The sequence below is a fragment of the Aptenodytes forsteri genome, unplaced genomic scaffold, assembly GCF_000699145.1.
Source record: "Aptenodytes forsteri isolate BGI_AS27 unplaced genomic scaffold, ASM69914v1 Scaffold217, whole genome shotgun sequence".
NCBI lineage: Eukaryota > Metazoa > Chordata > Aves > Sphenisciformes > Spheniscidae > Aptenodytes > Aptenodytes forsteri.
In genome coordinates, this window is record NW_008796222.1 from 3,561,413 (window position 1) to 3,579,854 (window position 18,442).

At 39.8% G+C, this 18,442-nt stretch overlaps 1 protein-coding gene across 1 annotated transcript in view; it reads left to right on the plus strand.

The window, feature by feature from the left end:
- Positions 1-16,641, plus strand: part of MCM9 (minichromosome maintenance 9 homologous recombination repair factor) — a 49,107-nt gene extending 32,466 nt beyond the window's left edge. The window contains exons 7-12 of the mRNA XM_009289181.1: positions 2,136-2,310; positions 4,960-5,162; positions 6,161-6,364; positions 7,864-7,946; positions 12,712-12,857; positions 15,072-16,641. Of these exons, the coding sequence (XP_009287456.1) occupies positions 2,136-2,310; positions 4,960-5,162; positions 6,161-6,364; positions 7,864-7,946; positions 12,712-12,857; positions 15,072-16,641 (2,381 nt within the window). The remainder of the gene's footprint in view (positions 1-2,135; positions 2,311-4,959; positions 5,163-6,160; positions 6,365-7,863; positions 7,947-12,711; positions 12,858-15,071) is intronic.
- Positions 16,642-18,442: the final 1,801 nt, after the last annotated feature.

The following is an 18,442-nucleotide window of genomic DNA, read 5'->3' on the forward strand; positions in this document are numbered from 1 at the left end:
GGAGGGGCCCCCCGGGCTCGGGGCTGTGGGGCTGCGCGGGGGCCATCAGCTTGCAAGAGGCCAACCGCCCAGGGGAGGTGCGCCGCCTTGGTCAGCCCCGCAGCGCCGACCTCTTGGCCAAAGGTGGTGTGCCAGGAGGCGGCGTAACAGAGAGCCCAGCTGGCACCTTGCTCATTGGGCCGCTACCTGAATAAAGGGGGGTTTGCTGGCGGGGTGCTGGGCGCCCCGGATGCAGACAGGTCGTCTGCACAGGGCTGAGTTCTGCCACGAATCCATCTCACTGCTGCTAGAGAGGTCCACCCTTGGAGGGGCTGTGGAGGGATCAGAGTGTGTCTTTTACACAGCTGTGCTGTCGAGGAGCCTTCCTGTATTTGTAAAGAAGGGCTTAGGTAACATCACAAACTCTGAAACAACACATCCCTATGCAGAAGCAGGAAGCCCAGAAAGGAGGCCATCTTGTGTGGTAGCAGGAGGCCTGTAGGGGAAGCCATCTTGTGGCTGCCACACGCAAGGGGTAGGGAGGAGTGACCTACCGCGGTAGCACCAGTGTACGTGCCTCCTGCCTCTGGGGGCGCCGGGGTGTGGGGTGGGAAGAGCAGAAAGTGCTCAGGGCTTGGGGGGGCGAGTTGTGTACCCTCACCACAAGAGGAGATTTTGTGTGGAAACAAATATACAGCCAGGCTCTAGTAATGTCTGCAGGGAGCCCTTGAATGCGGTGGAATATGCACAGCAGGAAGGCATGTAGGAGCCATCTTTCCACCTGCGTGGAAAGGCCGAGCCCTGCTGGTGGGAGTAGAGTGCTGCCAGATCTGCAGCAGGAGAGAGCGCAGTGCTGAGGCACAGAGCCTTGGCCTTGTCCTTGCCCTTCAGCAAATCTCCAAGCCCGTGCAAGGTTTGGAAAGTAGATGACACTTTTGGTTTGTATTTACAAAGAAATATCATCTGATACTTGCCTGATCTGTTGCTTGCTCCACTTTTTAATAGCGTTCTCCATATGTCTGACACAAGGCTAGAGGTTATTTTGCTTTTTTATAATTCTGCTATATGACTGACTGCCTGAGTTGTTCAGTGCAGGGTCCAGGAAACCAGGAAAGATTGGACACAAAGGAGGAGATTCCTCACAACAAGCTAAAGTACACGTTATATTATCAGGAAACATACATTTCCAATAACTTCTTGCTGACTGGGAACAAATGGCTATTGTGGTGGCTGCGCAGCGATGAGAAGGCCTCCGTGGCCTCTCCTCCCTGAACCAAGGGAAGTTGGGGGGGGGCAGATTCTTGGGCAGGTTTTGCCATGGCATTCCAGGAGATTTTAGGCTGGTCACAGCTTGTCAACTACTAGGATATTTTGAGCTGAACACTGAAGTGAAAAAGGAGTGCTAAAGATAGAGAAGAAGCTGGGAAATAGGGAATAGAACGTTTGAAAGGAGCTGCACATATGAGTGGCCATTTTCACAGCTGTGCAGAGTTTCTGACCTGCCATGCTCCTGGTGTTGTATCCTGTAGATTTACTGATCTGTGCTGGGTGCTTCCCCCCCCACACCCCTGGCCCTTTCATCCTTGGGCATCTTTGAATTTTTGTTTTTGCTTAATGCTTATTATGAGGAACCCAAAATCTCATAAAGAAACATAATTGTCTTAAAGTGAGAATTTGTCTCCACTTCCTGGGGCCAGGAGTTAAAAGACACTTGAAATCATACTTTTTTCCCAAATTTGTTTTGCAGCTCCAAAATATATGTCTGTTTTAGTAGTTGATGGGGAGGAGGAGCTGATTGGGTCCATTCCATAATTTTGCGATCTTTGCATTTACCCTAATTTTCAGTTTGATCTGGCAGATTTTGTCTTCTTACCCTAATCTCTTTTGTTCAATTAACAAAGTCCTGAAACAAGCCACTATCGAACATGGGAAGCTTAACAGAATCTGTTCCACAGATCCAGGCTAACCTGCCGAATGCTAGTGGGATTTCTTACCAATAGGTGTAAAGTGAGTTACATGGTAGAGGTATATGGTGGAGCTAACCTGCTGTTTTGCCTTCTGTCCGTGGCACAAGCCAGTGCGCTGGGTCCCTTTCTTCACTCAAGTGCATTCCTGCATTTTATGGAAAAGACTGACTGAAGTAATTGATTCTTCAGGTTTGACAGTGACTGCTGTGAAGGACTTTGGGGAATGGAACTTGGAAGCTGGAGCACTGGTGCTTGCAGATGGAGGCCTTTGTTGCATTGACGAGTTCAATAGTATTAAAGAACATGACAGAACCAGTATCCATGAAGCAATGGAGCAACAAACCATCAGTGTTGCAAAGGCAGGGTAAGTGGCATGTTAACATATGTGATAAAACATCATAAGATGTTTCTCTTGTACTTAGAAGTTGGAGGGAGGTTTGTCATGCTGATTAAATATGTTTTCTTTGTTGTACTTAATATTTGTTCTCAGCAGTATTCATAAACTAGACGAGTCAATGTTTCAAAGGACAGTGCACTGGACCAGAGGTTGCAAGTGATCCAAATAAATACATACCCTCTTCACTGTTGGGTTTTCAATCTACCACTGTAGACCAGGGCACTTTCCTAAGAAGACTTGGTGTTCCTTTTCTTGTCCTTTGTTGTGAGTGGTCATAATAACCATATGTGAAATGAGGAACTTTGTGAAATTTTTATTGGAACTCAGAAAGCGGGACTTCATTTCTCCAAAATCCAGTAATACTGCATGGTAACAAAAGAAAACCAAGAGATTTCCAGGCTGCTGAATTTTGTATGTTAGGCATGGCATAAATATAAACTCCTGCTTACGTTCAGTTCCTTGCTTTCTTTTTCAAAGTAGAGTGTGTTCAAATCTGCTATTTTCCCCCCTGCCACTTTGCTCTTTGAGCTCAAATCTCATTCTGTCAGTCATACGCAGCTCTTGTCCAGGCCCAAATAATTTCCTGACTGGTATTGCTGAAATCTCTGCTGCTCAAAAGGCGTCACCCTTTCCACATTCCTCTTTGTTGCCTTCAACTCAGCTCTTGCTCCGATCACATCTTCTTGGCTCCTCTAACTGATCATGCCCTTTATTCTGATCATCTCCACTGAAGCTCTCTTTAGCCTCTTTGGTTTTATGCCATTTTTAACTCCTTTAGGTGCTTCATAACTCAGCTCCTTTCTGCCTCTTTCTCCTTTGGGATTTTGCTGAACATTTTGCTGTTGCCTGTAAGACAGATCTAATGCATCTTCTTTACCCTATGTCATGTCAAGGATTTTAGCCATACTCTGCTGTATGTTGAAAACAACCATGAATTTGCCTGAATTTACCCATTCATCATAAAAATACCTTCTAAAGTGGTACTTTTTCTCCCAACTCAATTCTGATGCATCCCCTGTAAATATGCTAGGCAGACAGCGGATAAGTAATGCTGCTCTCACCTGGGAGATTACTGGCCTTTGCCAGTAATCAGGCTGGGGACAAATATTTTGAGTCAATGTGGTCCTATCTACTTAGTAAGATAGCGACCTATTGTAGCCGGATTCGTTGTTGCAGTTGGTTGGTTTTGTAGACCCCAAAACACAGTTTGCTAACTTGCACATATAGCCTCAGTTGCTCACTTTTAAGGACTACATCTAATGAGGATTTTTTGAGTAGTAACTTAGCACAGATAGGTTAAGCACTTTGTTAATTTAAGGTCGTATTTTGGTGCATGGGAGAGAAGGGTTTTTTTCCCATTGGGTATAAGCTAATAGAAGATCTGTGGTCCTTCCTCTCAGTTACAGAAGAACTTTGGACGTGAGGCAGCAGTTACTCAGGAGCTGACTAGAAATAGCTTGGTGACAAACCGAAGTTAGAATACTTCTGCTGCTGCCTTAACCAAAAGGATTACATTGGAACTACTAGTATAAAAATAATCTCTCCCCACATCTGAAAACACGTGCCAAGATAGCATGGTTAAGAGAGGAGAATGGCTATTTCCCTGGAGAAACAGTTGATGTGGCTGCTGTCATTGGTTGGTTGGGTTCATAATTCATAACATGTTTACACACAGGAATAAAACATACATTTATATTACATTTTATTTTGCTTTCTTAAAATGTGTATGTCCTGGTTTCGGCAGGGTTAGAGTTAATTTCCTTTCTAGTAGCTGGTATGGTGTTTTGGATTTAGGATGAGAACAAAGTTGATAACGCACCGATGTTTTAGTTGTTGCTAGGTAATGCTTACACTAGCCAGGGACTTTTCAGCTTCCCATGCTCTACTGACTGAGAAGGCTGGAGGTGCACAAGAAGCTGGGAGGGGGCACAGCCAAACTGGCCAAAGGGACATTCCATACCATGTGACGTCATGCGCAGTACATAAACTGGGGAAAGCTGGCGGTGTACTGTGCATCACTTGCTTTGTGTATTATTATTATTATTATTATTATCATATTATTATTATCATTTTATTTCAATTATTAAACTGTTTTTATCTCAACCCACGACTTTTTCTCACTTGTGCTCTTCCAATTCTCTCCCCCATCCCACCGGGTGGGGGGGAGTGAGCGAGCGGCTACGTGGTGCTTAGTTGCCGACTGAAATTAAACCACGACAGTGTATTAAGCTAAAATGTTACTTTCCATCATAAAAAAGTGTTTCTGTACTGTATAAATCAGCAAAGTAGTATTTATTTTTGAAAAGTTATGTTTGTTTTCACCATTTAAGGACATAGCTGTATATAGCTGTATATAGATTACTCATGGTGATATTGCTTAGTTACTTTTGGTATCCTGATCACTGTCTTTCTGTCTAGTTCCTATTCTCTGACTGAGAAATGCTGTATATATAATCTATATTAATACAATAATTGTGTCTATTGTTTAGCTCTTACGGTCTTTAAAGGTGAGATGTGCTCTTTATAACATAAAAAACGTGATAATTTTTAACACTTTGGAATCATTTCCCCCACCCAATTTAATTCAACCATAATGTTCACCATACTTTTCTCTAGCTTGGTGTGCAAGCTTAATACAAGGACAACTATCCTGGCAGCAACAAACCCAAAAGGCCATTATGACCCTAATGAGTCTGTCTCTGTCAACATAGCTCTTGGCAGTCCCCTGTTGAGCAGATTTGACCTGGTCTTAGTTTTGTTAGATACAAAGAATGAGGAATGGGACCGCATCATTTCATCCTTCATCTTGCAAAATAAAGGTAAGAGTAGTCTTTTTAAATTATAAGGTGTTTTTGTTGTTTGGTTGGTTCTTTTAATTTCCCCACCTTTCAGTTTCGTTTGTTATTCTTGAGTCTTTCATATTAATCAGTGTTTACATTTTTGCTGTGGTAGTTTCCTGCAGTATGATTGTTTTTCAAGCAGGAGTAAGATAGAGATCACTAATTAATTAATAGGGGTGAGCTGAGAACACTATACTTTCACTCTATGAGCACTTACAAGAGATTTCGGCCCAGAGTGCTCAGTAAGTGGATAGTTTCCATCTTGCGCCTTTACCTTGCTTGATGTGCGGATCCTACACACCATGCAATTGAACATGCTGTTAACGGGAAACTTAATTCAGACAGAACAAATCTGAGCTGCGCATGCTGCAGGGCTCAAAGAGTGAACAATAGTGTTCCCTACAAGGCGTTCTGTGCTCTGGAATTAGAGAAGGCGGTGTGATTTGATTTTAACCAGCCCCTTCTCCATCCACTTTAGGAGCATGGCCTTGATCCCCGTTAGGGAAGAAGTGGTTAGAGGAAACTTCTTCAGCTAGCTTCCTTCCCTTCCCAGAATGTTTCCCTGCAAAAAATGTTCAGAATATGGCAGGTAGCTTTTGGTTCCTACAAAGTAGGTAAAATGGCCAGAGGCGGTACATGTAGCATTCATGTACATTCATGTAGCATTTTACATTTTAAGGAATACTAGAGCACTCAGTACTGACTGTACCATCTGGTGGGCAGCGAATCTGACAGCAGTTCTGTTGAAATTACTGGAGGCTTTACTGTGGATTTTGGTAGGGGAGAGATTGAGTGGTGTGTCAGATTCTGCACTGGAATTTGACCAAGTCCTTGAGTACTAGTGTACAGACAACCCAGTATGCCCCAGAAATACAGTAATGCGTCTTGTACAGTCACTTGTCTATTTAACAGGAATTCTTAGGAAAAAGCTTGATGTCTGTTGTTACAAAATTACTGACTAGGCAGTTGTTACACAGGTTGCCCAAGCAAATCAGAAAAGCTGTGGAGCATGGAAAAGATGAAAACCTACTTCTGCCTTATAAAAAGTATACAGCCGAAATTGTCTGATGAGAGCAACCTGATCCTTGTACGCTACTATCAAATGCAGCGTCAGAGTGACTGCAGAAACGCTGCCCGAACTACCATTCGCTTATTAGAGAGTTTGATACGCCTTGCAGAAGGTAAGGCCGTGGCGATTTTATTTTTAGTCTAACAATTAACCTTTATAAAATGAGCAGATCAGGAGTATAATTATAGCCAGTAAGCAAAGTAGCAGCTTTTCCATAGAGGTAGGGATAGGTGATGCTTGTATTGTTTTATCTTTCTAATCTAAAGAGACTTGGGGTTGGAGATTTTGAATATGGGAAAGGGTGTTATATTTAGATTATCAAAATCAGTTTTAGTTTTGCCGTTCTCACACCCATAATAAAAACTAGAACCACTGGAAGAAATCACATTTGAGAGAGAAATCTCAGAAGTTACGTGTCTTTATGAAAAGCAATCTCAGGATTATTTTACTTCATTTGAGTCCTGGGTTGCCATCCTACTCAGCCTGAGGAAAGGCATCAAGTATTTGCTTCTATCCTAAAATTAATAAAATATCAAAAATAACACATTTTTGTTTCCTTAAATATCAATGATCAAGCCTGTATTTTGCAATAGGACTTACATTTCCAGCTCTGAGTTCAAATCATATTTCATTTATAAGAACAAAACCAAAGGAAGCAGTAGGTCTCTGTCTTAACAGGATTTTGTTTTATAAAGTGGCATATCAGATATTTGTAGGATGAATTTAAAAGAATGTTCTGTATTTTTGTATAACAACCATAAATGGTCTTTATGCTATCTTATGCCAGTCAGCAATGTAGTGTTTCCTGCATCAGATGTTTATATTTTGTTCTCCATTTTGGGGGAAAAATTATTTAAATGAAAGACATTCCTAACTTTTAGGGATTTACATATTATTTTCACATTCAGTGTTTCTTCTATTCTTATGCATCCACATGATTGGGGTTTTTAGTAGCATTTTGTTCTTTCAAAGTATTCTATAGATGGTATTAATTAACCTGCCTTTCTCTTGCTGAATAAGAACTCTGTGTGTTTCCACGGCCAATTAGGAGGAGAGTTTCATGTGGTAAATTATTTGCATTCTATCCATTTGCAAAAATCAGTTTTGTTTTGCTGACTTAAGAAAGGGAAGGAAGAAAAAATAAAGCTATTGTAGAGAAAAGCGTATTAAATAATACTAAATTTGTGACACAGACCAGTTAGAGGAAATCAAATCTTTTCTGACCTGTGATGAAAATTAGACTTAATTTTTTACTTTATGGTGATGACACATACCTATATAGATAGGGATGTTTCATATCACACTCTTCGTTGTGATATCCATCACTTTACATTTTTTAACTCTAGCATTTTGAGCATCTTTATTCGAACTGTCATGGTAACTGTAATCCAGAAGTCCCATTACATTCTTTACTAGTAAAACTAAGCCTTCCAATTCCTGTTGAAATTGACACTAAAATCAAAAGGATTATATTCATGTTCAAGTTAGGCCCATACACAAGTGTTTGAAGAGCTGAACAAATTTGAAGAGATATCCTGTCCCTTCTAGTACAAAAAAATTGCTTTTTGACTTTGGTAACGCTTGCTTTCAATGTCCATTTATTTTTGATAGCTCATGCCCGGTTGATGTTTAGGGATACTGTGACTTTGGAAGATGCTGTAACTGTGGTATCGGTGATGGAATCTTCTATGCAGGTAAGGTTTCTTGCAGACATTGCCACTGCTGCAATACCACATTTAAGGGATTCAGTTTATCATGTAGATATATGCTAGCTCCCTTCATTTCTTTGGGGAGGGTTTCATGCACTTATGGAAAGTAGGTTATCAGAGACCTTGACAAGTCATTTTTAGTCCATCTTGATTATTAAAATCCTTAGATTATACTGAAAAGTCTGGATTGGTGATAAAGGCCTGGTACCTTTTTTTTTAGACTTTTCAGCCTAAGTGAAGTTTTGGCATGCTATTGGCTTTTGGTAATCTACATTTTAAAGGCCTTTTGAGCCAGAAATTGCGTCTATATTGCTATGTTTAATAGCCTCTGATGAGTTTTTCTTCCATGATGTTATCCTGTCACTCATTAACTAGATATGAGAGAACCAAATCATTTTTTTGGAGCAAGTTTCGAACAGTTGCCGAGACCTACACTTTATTTTGCCATTAGATCACTTTAAAATATGTTGGTGGTGATACTACAACTCAGAACTTTTGTTGCTGTACACTGAAAATCGTGCATTCCAGTTACTACCTGGATTTGTGTAATGTTTCTATGTAAAAAGGCATTGAAAAAATACTGAAGGCTAGATTTTAGTTTACTGTAACATCATTAGGATGTTGAATGTAAAGAAGAAGCAACACATTTAGAATTAACAAAAGGAATGTGAATCTGATAGAGGCTTTTTTTTAATGGCAGTGTGGAAAATAATATAGACACTATTACTTCAGATAGAATATTTTTAAGGAAAATAAATCTTCATGCTTTGGAGTAGAAAAAAAATTACCATAAGCAGATTATCCGAAGTTTTATGCATGGGGATTTTTAGCATGTCTGAAATACTTGGTTTTGGCTCTATCAGAGGTGGTGTACTCCACAGATGACTGGTCTGATCCAAAATGGCATTTCCTGTTTTTCTCTATAGGTTGATACGAATATATTCAAATTAAAACAATTTTATATAGCACCCATTAGCTCAATGGACTTTAAAGACCTTTGCAGGAGTAGATACGCTCCTTTTTTGGAGATAAAGCTTTTCAGGATAGATGCACAGTCACATATGGCAGGTAGGCACTTGTGATCTCCTGTGTTCTTTCAGTGAGGGTTGAGAGACTAATTGCAGTTTGTGCCATGGATAGTCTACTGCACAGTGTTGCAAATGGAATTTGTCTCAAAAATACTACAGGGCCTGACCTTATTAAGTAGCAAAAGATTATTTCACTGTGTGCTGCAATTCATCTTGCACTGTTTTGAAGAGCTCAGCTTTTCAATGACAGCACTGCATCTAAGTTAAAATAAGAAGCTGTAGTGATATATCCAGTTGAAACAGCAGAAGATATCACATAAGTGTTCATTAACTGTAATTAAACCTGTAATTAACTAGATGGGAATTTGATGGGACACTGGTTTCAAAACAATATGGTTTTGAAATCTGAAATACTCAATTTTGTTTTCATAACAGATCAAAAAGTGGAAGGTATGTATATAATAATACTGAACGTGTATTGTCATCTGTGTATCTCTCTACCTCATCAGCACGAATAAATGTAAAAGAATTGTTTTAACTGTGGGTCACTTTTTCATATTTATACAGCCCTGCCCTCAAGGGCTGCAGTTTGCATAACAAGCATCTATCTAATAAGAGTTAGTGAGAAAATTGCAGAAGACTTCCTGGGAGTAGTTGGTATGCTCATCATATTTGCTTCACTCTTCACTTCTTATGAGCAAGTAGGCAAATGTGTTCTTTTTTGCTAGGAATCTGCAAATTTGAGATCTGCTCTTTAAGGTCAAATTTTACTTTCCTCTTGGAAAGTATAAATAAATCACTGAAACAGTTTATTTTTGAAGGAAGTGATTTATTTGTTTTATTAAAAAAATAGAAGTAACATGCAAAAGTTTATTTTCAGAAATTGATTCCTTCTCTAGAAAAAAAAAACCTTTATGTATAGATACATCCTGTGTTTCCTGCCTAATTGTCAGTCTGTAGAATGAGGTTGTAAATGGGGAAGTACCAGTGTCATTCTTGAAGGACTGGCTGCCACCTTTCAGCTCAGAAAACTCTGTCTTCAACACTGTCTTTGCAACTTCTACAAAAAGTCATATTCTTGCCAGTATAAAATGAAAGTTCACAGTTCTCAGGTCAGTGCTCAGTTATTTCTTGTGAGCCCTCTTGGGAAGGAGGACTATCACATTTTCATCACCAACCTAGTTCATTGGGGTTTTTTGTTTGTTTTGTTCTCTAATTCACCCTTATTTTTCTCCTTCCTACTTTGTCTTCGTGAGCATATTCTAATCCCCCTGGCTTGATCTTTTCTTTGCCTCATTTCCTCTTTGTTAGCATTGTCTCCCTCCTTCTCTTGGTCATGTTTTCGTCCTTGTTTTATTCCCTTTCCAATCCCTCTCCTCTTACTCCCTTTTTACATGTTGTCTTCCCGTCCTTAGGCACTTTTACATCCTTCCTTTCTGCTTACTTTCCCTGTAATACTTTCTTTTTTCTCTCTGTTCTAGATCCTCTGCCCTCAGTTCCACAGTGTGTGGATTTGTCATATGGCTACCTTCCTCTCCTCAAAATGATATCTCAGAGGGGCAGATATCTCAGAGATGTAAGCACCAGCACAGGAATGAAACTTCACTGATACCTTAAATTCAGTCCCAACCTACTTAGAATGTCACACAGACACACACACACACACACAGAGGAACATTTAAAAGAAGCTCATTGTGATAGCCAAGTAAAGTACTGAAAAGTCAGTGAGGGCGAGACATAATTGTACCCCTTGGGCATCTATCTCAAGATATATATTCGCGTGTTCCTTTTTTTCCCATTGGATCCTTAGGTCACAGGTTGACAGTACTCAAGCCAAAAGCAACTATCCTTTGTCAGTGTTTTACTCAATGTTTTATTACCTGCTCTTCTAAAGGTAGAATTCTATATTTCTTCATGTGTTTTTCTGGGGTATTCATCTCCAGTGTGTTTTAGTATTTCAGAAATATCAATTCACTTATCTTCACACAGTCCTTGTGAAATGATGGGTTGGTGCTACTCCTGTTCTATGATCTGGAGGTGAATTATGCATGATCCAGAAGAAATTGTCCACTGGAGCATACCCTATGAGAGATGGTTAGGGCCCCAGTTTCAGAGTAGTAGCATTTTGAGTGTTTGAGCACACTTCCTGTTGACTGCAGTTTCCTGTGCCCACACCACATCAGGCTCCCAGTTACAGATTTATTGCCTTTCAAAACCTTTGCTTAACTGACTCATTCTGAATCACAAGAACTGGAACTTAGTGTCAGAGATAGAATCTAGTTCTCCTTGGCTGCTTTCAACCGTCCTAACCAAGAGACTGGACTTTCCTTTCTACAGTCCCTGCCTCATTAACTATGAACCTTCCAGTCCTTGAAACACATACAGCAGAGAGGTTCTACAACAACCTTTTCCATGGCTACAGACTAATGCTTCTATGTAGAACAGATCTATCATGTTCCTGAAGTGATCTGCAAAAAAAACCCCAAGTGATAACTTCAATGGGATGCATTAATGGTTGCATGGACAGCCTTAGTTTTAGCACTGTGTAGTTTTAGAGGGCTTTAGTTAGCCACCAGAATGATGTTTTTTCAATGTAAATTATTTTTTAATACAAAATTTTAACATTTCAAAATGGAAGAACCAGATATTGCCACAAATGAAAATGTATGGTCCATGTGATGCCGTATGTAGCAATTTCTGGTTGTAGAGGCTCTGTTGACTTTTGCTATTGCTCTCATGGCACGATACGCATCTTGTTCATTAGTTGTATTGAGCTTTATAGATTAGACAGGAGTGGTAAATGCTAGCTAATCTGTGGCAAAATAGAGGGTTTGTGGTGTGGGTTTTTTTTTCCAAAGAGCAATTAACTACAGACTATTCTAGTTTATTTGTTGTGAAACAAATCGCTTTGTGCAGATGCTCTGTTCCAAATAAAAACTACTTTATTTTTCACAAGGCACAGCACAATTGTCCCAGATTAAAATCACTTGCTCTCTGGAATTATTCCTGAATAGTTAGTTACTTGTAAAGAGCTATTCAGAAATATTTTTGCTGGTCAATTTACCCTGTGTTGACAAGCCTTAATACCCAGGTCCTTCCATTTAAATAATTAGGCAAAGCTAATGAAAACTTTCAGCAATCAGAACTTCTTCAGTTATAAAAGTGTCTCACATGGGCAGAATTTTTACCAGGTATAATTTCTTTAATCCTAATCTCCATTTTTAGTCATGATGTTCTCAAGCCTTAAGTGGACTTTCCGTTTTTTGTATAAATAAAAATAAACCAGTACAAGTAAACTGCAGGCTTGATCATATAATTGCTTTATGGGTATAAGCAACATTGCCTGTGTGAGCAGACCTAATAGGATTATTTGTGTGAATACAGTTACTCAGTAAATATTTGCTACCTTAAGCTTTAAAATATCTAAGGGAGAATTGTGTATAAAATGGCCTCTGGTGTTTAAATTTGGTGCTGAATAATAAAGATAGCTTCCTATGTTTTTTTATCTCTTTGGTGACATAGGGGGGTGCACTTCTCGGTGGCATCAATGCCTTACACACCTCATTTCCAGAAAATCCAATGGCACAGTACCGAACACAGTGTGAACTCATATTGGAGCGACTGGAGCTGCAAGATCTTCTGCACAAAGAGCTACAAACACGTGACAAGATACAAAATAAAAAAAAAAAAAAAAAGCCAAAAACAAAAAATTGGTGACATAGGGGGGTGCACTTCTCGGTGGCATCAATGCCTTACACACCTCATTTCCAGAAAATCCAATGGCACAGTACCGAACACAGTGTGAACTCATATTGGAGCGACTGGAGCTGCAAGATCTTCTGCACAAAGAGCTACAAAGACTTGACAGGTTATAATATGCAGAGTAACAAAATAATTCAATAGCGAAAAAGAATTGTTTGACAATAATATCTGGAGAGGGTCTAAAAATAGAATCTGACATTGGGAAGGGACTTGTTCTTTAGAGGACATGGATAAGCAGGGAGATTGTTTTAAAGTAGCACTCTGAGATCATTACAAGATCATTTCTCTCTCTGGGTTATAGAATTTGCAAAGAATTTAAGAACATTTTAATCAGTTCCCAAGTCATATCTCAATTCTATGCTCACGTAAGTTTCAGTGGAGCTTCTTAGGGTCAAAAGCCCGGATTCTGTAGCTGAGCAAATAATTTTATATAACCTTTTGTTACTTGCTTGGTAAGATACAGCAGATCTGCTTCATATTTTTTAAGCCTTCTTTTGTGTTGGGCTTGTCAGGATCCTTCCCTTTCTGTAAATTGAAAATATAAGCCTGAATCCAAGTTCTGTTCTGGGTGATTTTTCTTTTTTACACGCTGGAATTTTCACTGTCTCTTCTCTAGTTTTCAGCTCACTGCAATAATCTTTGGAAAGTCTATTTGCTGTTATTAACAGAAAACTTTTAACTTACTGGGGCTGAGAGGAAAACGCTAGGATTGGAAGGAAATAAAATACAAAAAAATAACATTTGTTTCCTGAAATGAGATTAGGCTCTAAAGAAACTCTTACTTTCTTATTGTGAAGGGAAGATAAAAGATTAATGTTACCGAAGCTAATGGAATAAGAACAGCTGGGAAAATACGCTTTTTCCTTTAAATATTTTTCAGACTTATTTTGTAACTTATAGTAAGGACATCTTAAATAACCACAGAGGCAATAAAAGCAGATGAAAGTTGGATATCTCCAACAGACAGACAAAAGCTAGTTTTAAAACAGAGGTGTTCATAAGGGATCATAGAAATGTAGGATGGGATGGGAGATCAAATACAGAGACCGGATCAGGTCTGCGTTTGACCTTCCTGGCAGGGGCTTGTGTTACCTGCTCCAAAGGCCTTCTAACGAAGAGGATTTTCCGTTGCCATTGGGTAGTCTGTTCCATTGTTGCTCCATCCTAATGCTCATAAAGGTTTTCCTAATATCCCACTGAATCCCCTATGCTGCAAATTAAGCTGATTTCTTCTTCCCTGCCTCTTAAGCAGCTTAGAGAATACTAAATGAATGTCCTCTTTGAAACAACCTATTCTGTATTAGAAGACTTCTCCCATGCATTCCCCCTAAACTATAATTCAGTAAAACAAGCATGTGTCTTTCAGCCCTTCTTGATGAGTCAGATCATTTCTGCTACTTTCCATCAAAAGTTTAAGAATAAGCATATTAGTGAATAATGATAATAATGATTCTAAAAGATACGTGTAAATATAGTGTTTTCTCTCTCATATAGCAGAGGAACTGTTTATAATGCATAGGAATCATTTCACCTACACTAATGCAGTCACTTTGGGGATAGAATGTGGCTGCTCTTCACCCATGGTTAAAATCACTATTTAGCAAAAAGCAGAATGCTCTCTTTCTTGGAAATTATATGTTTAGGTACAATAGACAGAATATCAGCTATACTGAGATTGGAGGGAACCCTCATTCTAGCATCTCTGTTGTTTTGGAGGGCCCTGAGAATATTAACAGTCACAGACAGTGATAATTAAGTTTTATAGGTGATCTGAGATGCTTTCACTCTATCGTGTGGAGTTTTTGACATGTTGGGTCCATAGTGATTGTGAGAGAAAACCACCAGCAACCACTATTCCAAGTAATACCTAGGTTTTCCATTCTGATAACTCGTTTGAGGCTTTGCCTTGCTCAGGAGAAAATCTGATGAGGTTCCTGTTCTAGAAGATATACTTACAGAATATGTAATCCCTCAGGGACTCTAGCAATGGCTGTAAGTAGTACAAAGCTTTTTATTTGGGTTTTTTGGGTTTTTTTTTTTTGTTTCCCAAGGAAATGAAGTTTAGGTGGTTGCTTTCTCTGTCCATCTGCCTATCTTTTATTGGGGACACTAAATTCTGCCACTTACTGTAGAAGGTGCTGAAAGATCACAGGCTGCAACACCAGTGTTTGGAGCTAACGTGAAACTTAATAATGCAGTTTTGTGACCTACATTATTTGTAGCTTTTAACCATTCATACATATGAAGCATAACTAATGCAATAAAGAAAGAAAAAAAAGAAAAATAAATTACTATTGCTTTGGTTTTTTTCATTCCATAGATTACAAAAGGAAAATTCATGCCAGCTGCAGCCCGAAGAGACAAGTTTCAGCACTACTACAAGATGCTTGAATGAGGATACATTTGGGCAGTCAAAGCAAACGTCTCCGTCACAACCTTCAAATCAACAAGAGAATAACTCCAGGCCACAGCCTTCTTTGCCTGAAGGCAACTGTGAAGGGGATGTACACCTAGAACCCTTATGCAAGCCGGCACATGGTAATAACAAAAATACAAAACACTTGATTAAACATAGTAAGAGAGGTGATGATGGCAGCCTGGCATGGTTTGACAGCCTGGAAGAGAGCAACACTGATGCTGAAGAAAGTTTTCAGAAGAAGTCTCCAGTGCCCAAGATATCTCCAAATGACTTGGCTTCAGAAACCCTGTGTGAAACATCCTGTTCTGAAGAAAGAAGTGCTTCAATACCAAGGAAGGGAAATGGAATGAGAGAGTCGCTAGCAACTGTGAATCTACATGCTCCTTTGGAACAGGACAAAGTTTCCAAGATAAGCAGGAAAAGGACTGAAGGACACAACTGTTTTTCTTCAGAAGCAAATATTCAAGACCCAGCATCACCAAGTGCTAGTGTGCAGGATTCAGTTGTTACACAACGGGTTTCTAAAAGCTGGCAGAGACTGCACACAGAGAAATCACGTGGATTCTTTACAAGTACGCAGGACCCCAAGGCAAAGGCCCTTCCTTCAGTATTACCTGCATCTGGCCTGCCAGATCTTTCAAGTGATGCAGATTCTGTGCTAGGGGAGGAAAAGAGCAGTGTATCTGTAGCAGCAAAAACTGCAACAATTTCCATGAGAAAACGAAGTAAAGGTCAAGTAGTGAAGGAAGCAAAGGTAGTAAGTTCCCATGAGCCAGAAATCCTTGACAGTGAAAGTCCTCCAGCAGCTAAACTAGCTAAATTTTCCTTCAGACCAAGAACAAAACTTGGTCATTCGTCAGAGAAGAAAAATGAAGAATTTTCTCTTTTTCAGAGTGAAACTATTTTTAAGCCTGGAGGGCGGCTCCAGGGAGAGCAGCTGCCAGAAGAATGCTGCCCCCCTGAGAAATCCAAGATGACATTGACTTGCTTAGGAAAAAATAGTTTGGAAAAACGATCAATTGATAATAAAGGGAGAGAAGAGCAACGGAGTCAGGCCTTAGGGAGAGAGATCAGAGGAGACGCAACAATACGCTCTGATGTCAGTTTTGATGCCATGTCATCTCCACCCACTGAAAAGAAAAGGGAGGAAGAGGAGAAGCTTTGTGGCCCAAGCACAGGGAAGGTGCGCTCCAGCACATTAGCCAAACTGTCGACGTTCTCCTTTGCATCATGTCCCGAGTCAAAATTGGAAACCTCGCCTACCATTAAGATTGACACTAACAAGGAAAGCCATAGCCCATTGCTGAAGGTGCATGTGAGCAATCCTAGCAGAAGGAAGAGTTTTGCGTTGGGTAATGCTAGTAAAGCCAGTGTGGTCCCACAGAAATCTCTCTTCTCGATAGCGGAGCTAGATGATGCTACGTTAGATTTTGATTGGGATGAAGAGGTTAGGAAAAATCCAAGCACGTAACATGTATATCCTCCAAATTACTTAACATACAGTTCTTCTGAATCTCCATCCTTCTATCAATTGTATCCGTAGTTTACAAAGCATTTAAAAATAATCATCCTGGACCTCTGTTGATACCAGTGAACATACTTTCTTTAAGGGACGTAAACTTTACGTAAACTAAGGACTGCATATACTGCAGGCCTGATGTGGCTTTTAGTTTTCTAAACTCTTCCCAAGACTACTTATATCGGTTGACTGTTTTGATTGACCTGATGTAACCTGAAGACTTGTATGGTTGCGTTCATATATCCAGAGTATAGTGAATCTTGCAGAAGAGCAGGCTTAATTGACTGTTATCCTTTATTTCCTGTAACGGTTAGAACTATATGCGATTCAGATTGTCCTTCCAAATGACTATGCCACTTTAGAAAAATTATGATGCTAAAGCTATGTCACTGTATTTTGTTCATCTATATATGCTGTTTGTCTTAGTGTAGTTAGCAATATTGAGATTTATCATCATGCTGTGGTAAGTATTTCTGTATTATCAGTATCATGACAATTCTGCTACATCTCTGGTTACCGTGCTCCTTGTCACAGTGCTGATGTTGAAGACACGGATCAAGAGCTTTTTGTTTCTGTTTTTTTTCTAATTTCAATTTTAAATACACTGGTTCAGGTATCTGTGTCTGTACTCTGGGTCATTTTATCAAAACCCAACTCTGTAATAAACATGCAGTTCTTCACTGCAGAGAGAACGATTTCAGGTGATTGAATGGGAGTCCTCAGTAACCAGGGTAACTTTAATGCGGGCATTAAGCCCTGGCATATAAGCTACACTTCAAACCTAGCAGCATGGTGAAGAGCTACCCTAGTGTAGCTTGGTTCTGACTCAGATAATGTTTACTTGACTATTTTAATTGTGATTAGAGTTTTACTGCATCTGATATGCAGTTCATCTTCTGTAGCATGCTGCATGCTGTGTCATTCATTTGTCTAATGGGAAATTAATCTACTAATGCATTACATGTTTACAGAGAAAGGTAAGCCTTAAATTTCTTTCAGTGACTTGCCTGGTATGTTTCTCCTGTATTTGAATTCTCCACAGAATATTCTTGTTATTACCTGCAAGGTAAACATAAGAATGGAGTGGTTGCTTACAGCACAGTAAATCCTTTGAGAGGCTTGCTAGCACAAAGAAGATCTGATTCTCTCTTGATTTGCTTAAATTTAGAAGTAGCTCCCTTGAAACCAGGTGGGTTAAAATACTGTAAAATTTCAGAGAATGAGGGATTATGAGGCCCCAGTACTTCGGTGTGATACAGTGAAATCATGAGAACAGTAATTATAGTAGCTGGCTTACTGTTAAGAGTTTGGGAAAATGACAGAAACATTACTGTTCAGACTGATTGTGTAGTAGTTCCTCCACGGGGAACATGACATCAATCAAAAGAAGTGGAATTTATCCACCTCCCTCCCAGAGCACAGAGCCACCCCTTCCTGTTCCTTCTCACAAAGACCTACGCCAGGGTGAGAGTGACCTGCACTCATGATCCTACTGCCCGTGAAAACGAGAAGTTTCCTACAGGATGCTGTGTCTACACTGAAACTGGAGAAGGGTGAAGAATCCTGGAGCTATTAACATTTATGACGGTCTTCCTACTTGAATTTTCACAGGCCAGCTAAAGGCATAGTTTTTCATCACCACTGGAGCTGCATCAGCCCCTTACATGGTGGTCTCATTTACAATCAAAAATTCTTGCTAGCTGTTCTGTTTGGTGGATATTACTAGCTGGCCATTGCGAAGCCAGAACATAGC